The sequence below is a fragment of the Garra rufa genome, chromosome 6, assembly GCF_049309525.1.
Source record: "Garra rufa chromosome 6, GarRuf1.0, whole genome shotgun sequence".
NCBI classification, from domain to species: Eukaryota; Metazoa; Chordata; class Actinopteri; order Cypriniformes; family Cyprinidae; genus Garra; species Garra rufa.
In genome coordinates, this window is record NC_133366.1 from 400,234 (window position 1) to 417,171 (window position 16,938).

The window sequence follows — 16,938 nt, forward strand, 5'->3', positions numbered from 1 at the left end:
AAGTGGATCCCAGCATTGATGAAAAGGACATCATGTGTGTCCAGATTGCTGCTCTGTGTTACAATTTAGGTGAGTGACAAAACACTTAATGCTTAAACACTTTACAATGCATTTCTTGTTTCTTGTTCCTGAAAAGTATTAGAAAAGGTTGAATATGAAATTTAAAAGTTTGTTACATGTAGGGGTACATCATATATGCTATACATTTATTTATATTATGTTTTCTCCCTTCACAAGTTTTATGTAAGACATTTTTTTAAGATATGTGATTCATATATTTAATCTAATGATGTTTTTGTCTTTAAGGCCACGGTCCATTCTCTTTTCTGTATGAGCGATTCTATTATGATGCTCTAAAGCGTGGTTAGTACCTGCTTCTTGGCTTATTGTTTTTGGTCTGTTGAATGGTCCGTTTCACATTAATCATCAATAGTGCATATATATATATATATATATATATGCGCATTACAGGTTTAACAAGAGCTGTCTGTGAGGTCAGGAGCACTATACATCATTATACAAACTGACTAATGTCTGTTTTCCATTGTTTATCATGGGCATAGTCTATGATCTTTTATATTTTACATACATTGCATGTCATTGGACTACATTATCAGATCCTTCATCTACTTCAGACTATATTGTTGCGCTCCGCCATCTGACAATATTAATAAATAACTAAAATAAACCTGCAACAACAATACTTTTTTGAGATCCTCAGAGATCTCATTTGTTTGTGCCATGATTTACTTTCAGAAACATGATCAGACATTGATTAACTTTAAATAAAACAGGGTATAAACTGACACCTAACTGTCATCCTATTGACTGAAAACACTTCTGAACAGATACTCTAATTTCACCTTTAAGCCAAATGTCAATCCTAGAGATTTACATACTTTTGCAACTCACAAATATATAATTTTCATTTTGGATAGCTTTTCATAATAAACAAATAAATGACAAAGTACATATTTTCATCTCATTTGTTTGATCGGGTTTTCTTTGTGAACTTTCAGATCTTGTGTGAACATCTGATCAAAAAGTTGGTCATATTTATGCAGAAATATAGAACATTTTAAAGGGTTCACAAACTTTCAAGCAGCACTGTGTATGTGTGTGTATATATATTATGTGCACACAGTATGCTTGTTGTGTGTTTACCAGTGAAACCTTTAAAGGTCTTTTAGATTCAAGTTCCAATATAATTCCACTATTAGTTTTACAATAGACTTTCCTCAAAGCAACAGTAATTTCTGATTCTAAATGACACAACAACCTGCAAAATTCAAATAAAGGAGTGGGGTAATTATTCCAGTAAATTCTATGATTAGAGCATACAAAATGATCATGTATTAAACAAAAAATATATATGATTGAATTACACAAAGTTTGAAATAGAACAAATGTATTTTCTTGTAAAACATAATACTGTAATATTTTAATTTACAACACTTTTTTTTTGTTGAGTATGTCCTAATTCAAAAAAATCAAAAATAAAAAAAAAATCCTGTGAAGCCCATAATGTAAATGTATTTGTAGTGAACTTAGCATTAAATAAAGGTATTTAAAATACATCTTAGTATTTTTGTTTTCTAGGGTGTATATATTTATTGATTTTTTTTTGCGTGTGTGTGTGTGTGTGTGTGTGTGTGTGTGTGTGTGTGTGTGTGTTTGTGTGTGTGTGTGTGTGTATTTCCCAGAAGGTTGTGGAGATGACAGAAGTGGAAGTGGACAGGGCAAAGGAACGGATCAGGCAAAAACAGTAAAAAAGTAAATAAATATACCACAATGTATTATTAATGTATTATGTCAGTTTTGTGGGATCATTAATAACACATAAATAACCTCTGATTGTTTTCTTTGGTAGGTGAAAATTGGAAGGTAAGCATCAAGACACTCTTGCACAAAAAGTATATACTGTATTACCTATATATATATATATATATATATATATATATATATATATATATATATATTAGGGCCGGGACTTTAACGCGTTAATTTAGATTAATTAATTACACAAAAATAACGCGTTAAATTTTTTTAACGCATTTTAATCGCACTTAATTTTGCACCGCGGAACGTTTCTCACTGGATGAGTTTCAGCGGACCGATTATACTGGAGCACCAACTAGCGTTCAGACAAAGGAATGCGCATATCACCGCAGCACATCGAGCCTCATGTATCACCTCAATGATTTTACAGAAGGTCTACCTACCTATAGGGTACCTGAATTTCTGAAATGTATGCTAGTATATTTCTAAATATCCCAGTGTTTCCCCTACCATTATCTTAGGGGGGGCGCGTTTACAATGTCTCCTCCAAGAAAACACGGACTGGATCGCGTACTCCATTCGTAAAAACCGAATTTACTATAGCGCGGAATGCCACGTAAATTCGTCGATTTTTGGATTGATAAATCAAAAGTTGGTCTTTCACTTAATTCAAATCGCGATATGGACTAGTGTCTGTGAAAACTGAAATGCAAAAAAAGACCGTTTTAATATGAATCCTGCATGTACCGTTTGCCTCTGTATGTTAGAATGGCAGAGACGCGTTTTTTTTTACTGCACGCGTTAATTTTTGGCATTTGCATCTCACATGAACAGATAGACTCAATCTCCAAAGCTACTGTCAGTGTCACTTTTACCGTTTCATTTGAGAAACTAGCATCATATCATACTTTACACACAGAAACTTCACGGCAACCTGTCAAAATAAAAGTACGGTTTAACATGAAACAGAACAATATTCCTATTTAAATAATTGACAAAAAAACAATATATATGATAAAAAAATAAATATAACAAGATTAACCACTTAATTGTAGAAAAAAAAATACTACGACTATTATTTAAATGTTAAATTATTATTATTTATTGATTTTAACAGCAAACCTCTGTTTGTTTGCCAAAAATTAAAAAGGTTTATTTTTCATTTGATTAAAAATAAATAAATGTTTATGCTTTCATTTGATTATGAGAAAAATTAAAACACAAGAATTTCTTTAAAAAAAAATAAATAGCAAAAGATTGTAAAGCCCTATTGTTCAAAATGTTAAAATAGAGAGTTTTGGATTTATTTTTTCACTGAAATAAATGTTTTCGTTATTACACAAAGTAGGGTAAAGTACCGAGAAAAAAGTATGGAAACCTAGGGGAAACACTGTATCCTATTGCTACACTTAATGGCAATATTGCACTGGTCTGTTGGACTTGGTTGAACAAAAATAAACAATATTTTGTTGCTTAAGTTTATGTATTCAGTCATTATTCAATGGTATACTAAAAATCCATATGAAAAAACGTACTTCTCACTGTTCTCAGGTCAAATATTTATATGCGATTAAAATGCGATTAATTTCGATTAATTAATTACAAAAGCTCTAATTAATTCGATTAATTTTTTTAATCGAGTCCCGGCCCTAATATATATACATATATATATATATATATATATATATATATATATATATATATATATATATATACATATATGTACCCAGCAAAAAGGCCAGAGTTAAATGAACTCTCCAGGGAGTTTATATGAGTCCACTCTCAAAAGTGTTAAGTGTTAAAATCAGAGTGTTAAATTAACACTGAAGCAGAGTTAAAGTTAATGAGATAATTAGTGATTAACGAAGTGATGATTGATCATTATTGGAGACACCTGATGTTAACAAGCACAATCACCAAAGGAGAAAATCACATTTTTTAAGAAACCATTACAGTGGTCAGTGTTTGCATTAGTTGGGCTCTTGAACTTAACGTTTGTAAAATCTCAACTTGTTTGGCTGCTGTAGCAGTGTTATAACAGCCAGACAAAAGGCAATCAGGTTTTCAATAATTCTTTGTGAAATATTAGACTATGGTTTTTATCACTGGTTACATAGACTCTATGACTGAGAACCACATCTTTAATCAGACAGATATGTAAAAAAAAAAAAGTATTTTGTTCAAAGTCTACACAATAAGAAAATAAACTAGTTAAGACACACAGAGATGAAGAATCAGTGTGAGAACCACAACAACGGTGACCATCAAAAATAGTATTGTAGCCAATCAGGACTCATTCATGACTCCCATCATGCATTGCGGCATGGATAAATTATGAGAGTTCAGAGTTGATCTGTTTATCTGAACACGTCGTTTGTCACCTTTCCTGAGATTCATACGCTGGTTCTTGATGTCTGTGTGTGTCTAAACAACCCTATTTTGACTTATGAGAAATACTTCCAGAATATATTTTAAAGAAAGATAGAGAGATTTGTTTGTTGTGGACTCATGAGACAAAATATATACAACAGTTAATAGACTGAACTCTTTTAGAAGCTTATCTCCGAGTTACAGATCCTTTAATGGAAGATAACTCAGAGACTTGATTCTAAATAGAGTTCAATGATTCAGGTCAAGCAATGATTACATTAAAACATAACCATCACCCCCTGATGACTTGTGGTCTTGGCTTGCCTGGTTGTTTCCCCTCAAATAAAGCAGCCCAGCAAGATCTAATGTTAATGATATAAGGGTCAAGAGCCCAACTAATGCAAACACTGACCACTACAGTGGTTGCTTAAAAAATGTGTTTTTCTCCTTTGGTGATTCTGCTTATTAACATCAGATGTCTCCAATAATGATCAATCATCACTTCGTTAATCACTAATTATCTCATTAACTTTAACTCTGCTTCAGTGTTAATTTAACTCTCTGATTTTAACACTTGACACTTTTGAGAGTGGAATCATATAAACTCCCTGGAGAGTTAACTTAACTCTGGCCTTTTTGGTGTGTGTGTGTGTGTGTGTGTGTGTGTGTGTGTGTGTGTGTGTGTGTGTGTGTGTGTGTGTGTGTGTGTGTGTGTATTGATGTATTGATGTATGTAAGGTGTGAAATACCATTTTTTGGTTTAATAAATCCCATTTTCAAACAAATTAGAGATAGGTCTTTATTACTTTCTATGGTAATCAAAAATAATAGAAACACAGTATTGTAGGTCTGATTTTAGATGTTCAGCTTCTGCCATTGAATTACATTTTACATTTTTTCTGGGATTTATCATTTGTGTGGTATTTTTATATCATCAGGGGGCCTCAGTCTTGATACTTAAAGATATAATAAAGAACAATGAAGAACTGAAAGACAAGATTCAAGAAAAAGACATCATCTTTATTCAAGAGTTAATTGAGGGAGTTTATACAGATGGCAAGGTACAGTATATTATAAACTGCCATTTCATTCAGTGGTCTGCATGTTATATTGTTAGGTTAATTGAGTATTAAAGTTGTTTTTATTTTCCCAGTGGAAAGCGAAAGGCAGGAAAAAGGACAAGGCGTTTCTGTATGAAATTGTGATAAATAAATGGAATGGCATTGATGTGCGTAGATGGGACTATTTTGCACGGTAAATAAATAATATTTAAAAATTTGTAATCGATTCATTTCAAATATATTAATTTAGTCACTTCTTATCAAAAATTATCATAAAAGGTTACAGTGGTTTGTAAGATTTCAGTCCCATTAGGGGGTGTCCAGGGGGCAAAGCATCAGTAACCAAAGATGATGCTGCTTCCACATTTGTTAGGTGTCATGATAGTCAGTAATACCCACCATATCAGTCTGCACAAACCAATACAGTACTGAGAATTCCTTTAAATTCTCTTTTATTTTTCAGAGACTGTCATTACCTTGGTATCCCAAACAGCTTTGACCATCAACGAATGCTGAAATCTGCTCGGGTCTGTGAAGTCAAAGGGAGGAAACACATCTGCTTCAGAGACAAGGTACCATTTATTACACCTCAGGAAAACTGATTACTTTGTTTTGATATCACAGCAGTGTAACAACAAAATTGCTCATTCTGTGAAATATGATAATAAATTATTATTAAGATAATTGAGTGATTGATCATTGCTGATCTGTAAGTAATTGCACTTTGAAACATTTCACCATTTATCCTTCATTGCAATGGGGTTATGAAGAAGATTCAGGTCATTTTTGTTGTAGTCTCAATTTGAGATGAAGCATAATAAAAAGTTCATACTATCATACTTGTCATTCAGTATTTATTTATTTATTTATTTATTTATTTATTTATTTATTTATTTATTTATTTATTTTTTTTTAAGAGTAAAAACTTTAATAAACAGAAAAATATACAGTAAAGACCAAAAGTTTGGACACACCTTCTCATTCATTTGAATGAGAAGGTGTGTCCAAACCCCCTTTTTTTGTACAATATATTTATTACTTTTTTCAGTTTGCATATCACAACAGATTGCAGTTACAGAATAATAATCATATAGACACAGCAAACATTTTACACCCTGTTCTCCCTCCCATCAACCCATTCCCTGAAAAAAAAAGGAAAGAAAAACTTAATAAAAATAAATACTTTAAATGAAAAATGAAATGAAAAAAATAAATAAATAAATAAATAAATAAAAAAACAATAAAAAAAACAATAGATGTTTAAATCAGGTAATGAGTGTTTCCCAAGTCTATGTTTAGACCATAATACTACCCTACTCCCTCAGAGCTTGTTCTTGTTGTAGCAGACTGCCAACATTTACATTGTACTTTAGGAAGTTATTAAAAGGTCTCCAGATATCTTCAAACACATTTTGTTTCTTTTTGACAATGTATGTGATCTTTTCCATTGACATATACGATGCCATTTCTTTAATCCACTTTCCAATTCTAGGTTCATTTATATTTTTCCAATTAAGAGCAATAATACGTTTAGCTTGTAAAATACACATTTCTATGAATCTGACCTCTTTGCTTTGTAAGAGAGGGCTGACAGGATATATACCCAGGATAAAAATCTTAGGATCCAGTGGTAATTTCTTTGATAAAATTTGGTCAACCATTTCAATAATACCTTGCCAAAAGGGTTTCACTTTCACACATTCCCATATACAGTGGTACAGTGTACCTCTTACCTCATTACACTTTACACAGGTATCTGGAATATTATCGTTAAACTTGTGCAATATAGCAGGAGTTATGTATGTTCGCATTAGCCATTTGTACTGTATGAGTTTCAGGCTACTGTTGATTGTTTACATCTGAGCTTTCTTACATGCCTCATTCCAATCCTCTAGAGATATTTTATATCTTCTTTCCATAACCTTAGTTTTGATATTGAGGATTCGTTAGAGCCAGATACGAACAATTCGTACAAAGAGGAGATAGATCCTTTATCATAACAGTGTCCTATGATTGCTGCCTCTAATGAGGAAATGTTAGGAATATCTAATTAATGATTTTGAGATGAGGCTATAAAACTCCTAAGTTGAAGATATTTAAAAAAATGGGTCGTTGGAATGTCATATATGTTTGAAATTGCTGCAAAGGACATAAATACTTCATCCTCATTGTACATATCTTGTACTTTCCTTAACCCTTTTTCAGCCCATGTTCGAAATCCTGCATCACTTTTTCCTGGTTTAAAATTAACATTACCCCAAATAGGACTGAAACGTGACCAGGAGGAATTTATATTCAAATATTTACAAGAATCAAACCAAATATTGATCATGTTCAGTACAATAGGGTTTTCTGTGTTTTTTCTTAGATATTTGTGGTCTGCTGAGTACAGGTATAAGTGCAGTGGTATTCGTGGTGTAACAGAACAGGATTCCAAATCCATCCAGACAGGAGGGTTTTCAGAAGAAAAATAAAACATGATTGTACGCAGCTGTGCTGCCCAGTAATACCACTGAATGTTTGGACATTTAAGTCCTCCTCGATCAAATGGTAGAGTTAGACGAAGTCTGGGACGTTTATTTTGCCAAATAAAGTTGGTAAACAATTTCTTAATTCTAGTAAACAACGATGAGGGAGGTGGTAAGGGGATATTTTGGAACAAATAAAGAAATTTAGGGAGTATATTCATTTTTAGGATATTTATCCTGCCAATCATTGAGATGGGTAAAGATGTCCAACGTTCTATTGACGACGTAGTAGCTGCCAAAATTGGGTCATAATTTATCTGAGCTATCTTATTCACCTCATTCACAATTTTAATACCCAGATATGTAAAATTATCCGTTGGATTGAAGATAGAAGCATAATCTTGGCTATTTTTTCTCTCTGATTCATTAAGTAACATTATAGATGATTTGGAGTGATTGACTTTATATCCAGATATTTTTCCAAAAGTTTCAATAAGATCCAGGAGTGCAGGAATAGAGCTACTTAGATTTTTTAGAAACAAAATTACATCGTCTGCAAATAATGCTAATTTATGTTCCAGGTGGCTCTCTCGAATTCCATAAATGGCATTATGCATTCTCACCGCTATGGCGAATGGTTCTATTGCGAGGATAAATAATAAAGGTGATAGAGGACTTCCCTGTGGGCAACTCCTAGATATGCTAAAGGGTTTAGAAACAACATTATTGGTTAAAACTTCGGCAGTGAGCCCCGTACAAAGTAATCTAACCCATTTACAAAATGTATCTCCAAAGCCAAAGCGAGTGAGCACCTCAAATAAATAATGCCATTCGACGCGGTCGAAGGCCTTTTCTGCATCAAGAGAGAGTAGAGCTGTGTCTTTCGCTCCTCTCTGGCTATGTAAAATATTGAGCACTCGTATGACATTATGGAAGCCTTGTCTCCCTTGAATAAAACCATTTTGGTCTTCTCCCACCACCCGAGGGAGTAAGCCCTCCAATCTTCTTGCAAGAACTTTGCTAAGTATTTTTGTATCTGAATTCAAAAGGCTTATTGGGCGCATATTTTCACATTTTATATTTGGTTTTCCCGGTTTCGGAAGTAAAGTTATTAGGGCACTCCTCATGGATGTAGGAAGAAGACCATTCCTAAAGGACTCCTGGAACATCTCCAAAAGAGGTGAAATTAATTTAGACTGAAATTTTTTATAAATATCTATAGGTATGCCGTCTGGACCTGCCGTTTTCGACGCCTGCATACAGTTAATTGCTTCTGCAATTTCTATTTTTGTTAATTCTCCGTCCAATGCTTTACTTTCATTTTCTGAAATTTTAGGAATATTAAGGTTGTTTAGAAATTGTGTCTGTTTATCGAGTCTGGGAATACCCTCAGAGCTATACAATTTCTCATAGAATACTTTAAAGGCCTCATTAATTTCTATAGGATCTACTATAGTTCTACCACTTGAATCTTCAATGTAATTAATAGACCTTTCTGTTTGTTGTTGTTTGATACGCCATGCTAAAAGTTTCCCAGGTTTTTCCCCCTGATCGTAATAGGATTGTTTAAGTTTCAGTAAATGAATTGCCGCTTTATTAGCCGACAATTCATTGTACTGTGACCTAAGAAGGAGTAATTGTGCATTTCCGTCTATGGGGTTAGGTTTGTTATTGTAGAGATCTGTTTCAAGTTTTTTTATTTTTTCCTCTAATGTTTTCATTTCCAATTGTGTACTCCTTTTCTTTGAGCTGGTAAAACTGATTATTTGACCCCTAATAAAGGCCTTAAATGCCTCCCACCTTATGTTAGCAGATGTTTGAGAAGTATTACATATAAAATACAAGTCAATTTGTTTATCTAAAAAATCTATAAATGTGGGGTCTGTTAGCCATCCTGGTTGAAGGCGCCATTTTGGTGAATCCCTCACTAGTTTAGTATCTGTATAAGTGAGTGATATAGCTGCATGGTCCGATATTACTATACTACTATAATTACAGCCATCAATTTTTGAAACAAGTTGTGCTGAAACCAAAAAATAGTCTATACGTGAGTAAGTTTTATAAGTGCTGGAATAACAAGAGTATTCTACTGCATTTGGTTTACTATGTCTCCATATATCCAACAAATTTAATTCTTTAATAAAACTATTTATTGTCTTTCTCGATCTAATGTGAGTATTATCTAAACCTGATGACCTATCTCTTGCTGGATCTAACGTACAATTAAAATCACCAGCAATTATATATTGCCCTGGGAGATTGGAGACAGTCAGAAACAAATTGTTATAGAATTTAGGGTCATCTTCGTTAGGTCCATAAACATTTATCAGATTTATATTTTCAAATAACAGCATACCCTGGACTATGATGTATCTACCTGCAGGATCCTTAATTATATTTTTAATTTGTAAAGGAACAGATGTATGAATTAGTATTATAACACCTCTAGCATGGGTGGTATAGGGGGCAGACAGCACCTGACCCTGCCATCTTCTTTTTATTTTAGAAATATTCCCACTCAATAGATGAGTTTCTTGCAAGAAAATTATTTTTGATTGCAAGAATTTTATCCTGTTCATCACTTGTTTAACTTTTAAAATTTTGTTTAAACCCCTACAGTTCCATGAAGTAAACTTCACCTTCAAGCTACTTGACATTAGTTGTCTAATAGAACCTTAAAGATTTGCTTGTTTGATGGAAACACACCACATATAACAAGAAAACAAACAAACAAACAAAACAAAATTAAAAAAAAACGCACGCCTTATACCAACCGCTTATGACAGATACGGGTCTACGCAATACAAAGAGCCGTCTGTCTCTCACTTTTGATTATTTCCTTCTCTTTAGCTCACTCTGCTATTATCAAGTACTACTCTACCAACATTTTCACATAGTTGTACAGAACTGTGCAACATTTGTAAACATAACCATTAAAACGATTAATATATTGGAACATTCAGGAACATAAAAATAATAATGTCATACCTGAGGGGTTGAGCTGAAGGGTTAACAAAAAATAAAATAAATAAATCAAACAATACTGCTATTGGCCATGTAAAGTTCTTTGTGGGTTTAACATCCCTTGCAAATGTCAAAAAGTCCAATATTTCAATGTGTATCATGGCCATGTTTTCCTTTTCCACCCCAGGTACATTTTAATTGTTTTTAACCATGAGAATAAACATAGCGGTCAGGAAAAAAAAATATGAATAGCCAAGTTTAACAGAGAACATTACGCAAAAATAATTGTTTCGTTCTCTCGTTTGAAAATGACATAAAATGAAATAGCCAAAAATGCCGTCACATTTTACTGATGGTAGTCTCTTACATCGGTAGGCTCGTCTTGATCCTTCAAAGAGACTGGACAAATTTGTCTACTTCAGCCGGAGTTTGGAAGGTGTAGGATCTTTCCCCGTGTGTCAGCAGGAGCCGTGCTGCACTGTAAAAAATGATTGTGCCAATTAGTTATCACAACTTAACATTTTGAGTTAAGTTAACTTATCCGGATTTAACTTGTTGAGATAACTCAAAAATCTAAGTTGTTCTTGGTTGAACTTATTACACTTAAAAGAATGAGTCAAATGAACTTATATATGTCAGTTAACGTAACTGCTTCAAACATCCGAGCTTTAAATAGTACAAATATGTGCAAATGAAAACTTATTAACATTTTATGATATCAATACATTTTAAAATTGTATTTGTATGCAATCAACTATTTTTTAATTTATTATGTTATTATTTTTATGCATTTCTACACTGTAAAAAATGATTCTAAGTTTTAGTCAGGTGGACAAGTGAAATCTTGTCCTGTCAACTTGCAGTGTCTCACTACACAATAGGGTGAGTTATAACAACCTCAACTTGAAGATAAATTGAAAACTTTAAATAACGTTTATACAACAACAAAACATAGGTTCTATTAAGAGAGGTGGGACATTCAATCACAAGCAAGTCTCAAGTCATATCCCAAGTCCTCAAAGAGTTAATGAGATAGTTAAGTGACTAATTAAATGATGATTGTGCATTAGTGATGAACACCTGCTGTTACTAAGAATTAAAGAGGATCAGATGTTGATGTTTTATTGGTTGAAATGGTGCTACCATCATAGAGATCTGTCTCTGCTTTGGTTGGGCTCTTGACCCTTGACTTGTTGCATTAGATCTTTCTGTGTAGAAACGCATGTTGTATTCTGAAACAGAGAGAGGCTAGTGCCGAATAGTGAGAAGAATTTAGCTGCTACACGTTTTTTTCTTTCTTTATGTTTTACACAATCAACCCTGTGAAACTACTTTCACACAAAGGAAGTGCTGCTTAAACAGTTTTTGTATGTAACTTTTAAATCTACAAAATGAATTTGTTGTCTAGTACTATTTAGACACTCACAGACATCAAGAACCAGCATATGAATCTCAAAAATGGTGACAATCAACAAAATGCTTCATGCTGCAATGTATGTTGGGTAACACCATAGTAAAAAATCCCATAATGCAGTGTAGTCTGAAAAATTATTGTTACCACTGTTGAGGATTGTATGGTACGTGTTCATGTCTAAAATCCTGAGCTGAAACACTTCTTCTTTTTTTCTCAAAATTGAAGCATTTCAGTTGCATTTGTTTAATAAGACCTTTTTATATTTCTGTAATAGCTGAACGTCTATTAATAAAACAAAGTGAGGCAACTGTATAATGTTCATTTATCAGGAGTTATTTGTAGAAAGCGTAATAATCTGTTACTTCAAGGTTTGATTCAGCAGTGCACAAATGTCTGCTGTGAAACAATATTGCAACTGCTTAGAAACAGATTACTTTGAATTAGAAAACGAGACCAACTAAAGCAAGCCTTAACCACGATTATGGTGGCATAATTTTTTTATTTTTTTTTTAAGTCACCATTGTTGAGATTCATATGCTGATTTTGTGTAAGTCTGGTTGACATCTTAAACAGTTTTTTTTTCATGAATTTTGTAAAGTTCTTTATATTATCTGACTGTCTCAAGGCCTTACTTGTTTGGTTTTACAGCATAGTGTTTCTATATCTTTGTAAAAGACTTCTTTGTATATGTTTAAGAAAAAATGCTTAAAATTGTAAGTTTGCAGTTGTACTGATTTAATGAAAAAGCTGGTTCCAGATAGATATCCAAAACTTTTAGTCAAAGTGATGAAGTCCAGTAAACTCAAATAGTTAAGTTACGATGTTGAGGAAAATTTGAATTTTGTGTCAGTTAAACTTGGTTCACGGTTGTGAAAACATGAAAAATTAAGTTCAACCAATATGTTTTTTAGTTGACTTAACTAAAAAAGTGAAATGCTTGTTAATTAATACAGTGGGTTGCCTCAATTTACTGCGTCTTTTAAACAACTACATATAAGTTAAGTGAACTTAACACATAGTGTTTGCTCAACTTAACTGAGTCAAAGCAACAAGATGACTTAACTAAGTCAAGTTGTGTCAACAAATCATTTTTTACAGTGTGGAAAGATAATTCTGTGCTTATGAATTCCCTTGTCTCGCAGCCTTTTCCGCACATCATCATAGTCGCGCTGCATCTTGTGTATGCCGGCGGAGAGGTCTGGATGAAAACGGACTTGTTCGTTATTGTAAAGAACATTCCCCTTAACTCTGGCTGCTCTTAGCACTCGCTCCTTGTCTCTGAAGTTCAGGAACTTCATAATCAGTGTCCTCGGGCGTGTTGTTCTCGAGCCGCTATTTGTCAGAGTGCCGATTCTGTGAGCCCGCTCAATTACCAGAGATTCCCGCGATTCCAATCCTAGAGCCTCTGGTATCCACTTCTCCAAAAATGTTACTGTGTCCTGGCCCTCTGCTTTCTCCGGCAGGCCCACCAGTCTTATGTTGTTCCGTCGACTTCTGCATTCCAAATCTTCCACTTTGGTTGAAAGCGTTTTAACAGCATTTTCCAACGTGCTCACTCTGGATAACAGCCCACTGACGTTATCTTCGGTATCCGAAATACGTTGCTCAGCTTGTGCTATACGCCCTGTGCATTCCTTTATCTCCTTACTTATTGTCGTAATTATTGCTTGGACTCCATCGATTTTCTTATAAAGTCCACTTTTCAAGGACATTATAGCTTTCATAATATCTTCGTTATTTCCACCCGAAGTTACTACTTCGTCATCATCTTCGTCAGGGCCGTCTCCAGCTGCCATGGCGTCGGTGGTTTCTTCACCCTCGGAATATTCATCTTCATTTCTTGCCTTTTTCTTGTCTTTCTTGGCACCTTTGCGTGACATTTTACCTCCCTATGCTTTTATATTCGTGTTGCTTGACTTTAAATACAATTCTGATTGGTATTGTAGGATTAATCACAAAGTAGCAGCAGAGCTAAAAAGTTACGACCTCTTAGCACCTCGCCATAACCGGAAGTCACCGTCATTCAGTATTTATATTTTGATTTATATTTCTCTGTATCTCTCACAGGTGGCTGATAATGTTTATGACATGTTTCGAACCCAGTACACTCTGTACAGCCAGGCCTACCAGCACAAGATCGTCAACATCATTGAAAAAAAGTGTGTTTTCACTTAGTTTGTAATATGTTCTTGGGTTTTATTTTGTTGCTTATTGCTCTAGTTACTTGTTGGTTCATATTATTTTCATTGGTTCATTAGAATCACAGAAGCCCTCTCTGCAGCTGAAGACAAGATCCCCAAGATCTCACCGTTTGCTGAAACCCCTTCACAAGATGAAAGCCTGCAGAGGAGTGGCTCACGAAAGCGCACAAAAGCGCCAGCATCCGACGAGGAAAGGGTTGCAAAGATGTCCAAATTAACAGGTCAGATTAAGACAAGAGTAGGGTTCATAAAGATGTAATGACAGTTGTTTGGTGCATCTTACAGTTTTTCTCAATTGCTTAAACACATTTCTTGAAATTATGCCTCTTATTTGCGAAACTCTAAACACAAATCCACAACTCCTAACTCATTTCCCCAAACTTCCTATATTGAGGTCAAAATGAAGCTCTCCACTCAAAACAATTCAATCTTGCTGAAAAACCAAACTTTGCTTTCAGACATGACACACAAATCCTCAAAAACAAACACACTACAACACAGTTTTACACACTGATGAGATAAATTCAAAACAATACTACAAAAACAATACAAATAAAGAACTTTTCACATGATGAACACAACAAATCTATTCCTTTGCAAGTGTTTTATTCCTTAATTTAATGTACTGTAGAGTACAGTACAAAACAGCAAAACACAACTAAATAAATTTAGTTATTCTGCCCAGCATCCTGTCTTTGGTCTGGGACAGGCCAAAGAACCTCTTCAGCATCACAGGCTAAATTAGCCCTGGCCAGGCAGCAGGGGTCAAATCCTCTTGCATGCCTGATCCAACCCTGGCACTCATCAACTAAAATATATGAGACTGCTTGTCTTCTTGCCCTTGCTCTTCCTCTGTCTCTTCCATGTTGTTGTCGTCATCGCCCTCCTTCTCCTCCTCCTCTTCCTCTTTCACCTCCTACTCTTCCTCTTCAAAATTACACATTACTGTATGTGGGATATTGATTGAAAAAGACTGGATAGGATTCACAGTTACACTTGTACTAGTGGTCTGACAAAAACTAAAAAAATAAAATAAAAGCACACAACGTCATTGTGAAACAGAAAAAAAAGAAATATGGGCACAAAGGTGAAAATAAAAATAAGAAAGTCCACTGTCAGAATTTGTAACTCCTGTGTTGTCCTCTGTCTATATGCTTTCCAATGGAAGGTTCATGAGATGTACCTTTGATCTATTTCAGAGAACTGCTTTATCATTGGTTGATCTATATTATCTTCATTAGTGAAAGTCAAGATTCACTTGAATAATTCATGGCAAATTTACAAAAAGTCTAATAGAAATGTGTAGAATATATGATTGACAGTTTAGGACAACTAGATCAAAAATTTTGCATTTAGGTAATGATTTATACGATGAGCTAATGACTTGATGTTTTGAGGGGTAAGACTATTGCACAGAGAACTACAGTATATAATACATTTTGAGCAACATGACAATAGCAACTGATAATGTAGGAAACTGCAGACAAATGTATATTTCATTTCTGATCTGAGAAATGCACCAAAGTGACTGAGAAAAACTTTTATCCTTTTATCTCCATCGAAGGTTCTGATTGGTGTGTGCTAAATTTTGACTCCTAGTGTTTCCAGTTGGGTAATTGTGTGCTAATTGAGCTCAAAACTTCGCAGACTTGAGTGAACAATATTGAATGCTTGTGCTTTCTAAATGACCTCATGGTGTAAGCACTGAGAAATGTAGGGATTTGTGTGTAGAGTTTTGAAGTAACAGTTCACCAAATATAACTCATGTGTCAAAGCAGGGAATAGTGTTTATAGTTTAGGGAAATGGGTGTGCTTTTTCAAAAATGGCGTTATAGTTTTGAAATTTTAGTTCAAAAGACTGGTTATAGTGTTTTAGCAATTGAGAAAAACTGTAATCAATTGTACTTATTGTCAGAATTTCTACATCTAAGTTTTACTTGACTTGACCAGACTAAGAAACAGTTCAGTCAAATATGTTCTCCGTCAATCAGATCACATCTTTGAGGAGATCTTGTACTCCACTGATGACAAGCTGAAAGATGCCCGGATGATTCTTGAGGATGTTGTGAGGAGACGCCTGCCGAAGTGCGTGGGCGAGACCAGAATAACACAAAATAAGTTCAAAAACAAACAGATCTTACAGGTAAAACAGATAATGCCATCGTACAAATAATTAATGCTTAGGTTTAAAGATGAGGAGTGTTAATGTAAGGGTATGTGTACATGTATTTGCACATTCAACCTCCTTGACAAATTCTCTTTTACTCTCGTTTTGTGATGACAGAGGAAATCCATGTTGTGCTTATCTTTTTTTTCCCTTTAAATAGGGTGTTCATTTTGACAGTGAAATATAATGTCCAGATGTTTCACTTCCATAACTTAGGCTTTAATATTTAATTTGGACTGTGAAACTCATTTCTCATGTTTCTCCTAATAGCATTTTGTGTCTCCGACTGTGATCCTGTGTCAAGCATGCTTTTGACTCAGCACTAAACACTCTGTGCCTTATCATTATCTTGATAGGATGATGCTCGGGCCAAATAATTTCAGACATTTTTTTTGGAATTTAGTAGCTGAGATGTTTCTGAACACTTCCAAAATCCTTTTTTTTTTTTTTTTTTACCAAATTAATTTTCCATCAGCAGTTACAGTACATGATTAATGAGGATGAGTTGGTTAAT

At 34.1% G+C, this 16,938-nt stretch overlaps 1 protein-coding gene across 1 annotated transcript in view; it reads left to right on the forward strand.

Moving 5' to 3' along the window:
- LOC141336250 (uncharacterized) overlaps positions 1-16,938 on the forward strand; it is a 32,043-nt gene that overhangs the window by 14,181 nt on the left and 924 nt on the right. The window contains exons 18-23 of the mRNA XM_073841802.1: positions 5,088-5,210; positions 5,303-5,403; positions 5,674-5,782; positions 14,124-14,215; positions 14,315-14,478; positions 16,249-16,400. Coding sequence (XP_073697903.1) covers positions 5,088-5,210; positions 5,303-5,403; positions 5,674-5,782; positions 14,124-14,215; positions 14,315-14,478; positions 16,249-16,400 — 741 coding nt within the window. The remainder of the gene's footprint in view (positions 1-5,087; positions 5,211-5,302; positions 5,404-5,673; positions 5,783-14,123; positions 14,216-14,314; positions 14,479-16,248; positions 16,401-16,938) is intronic.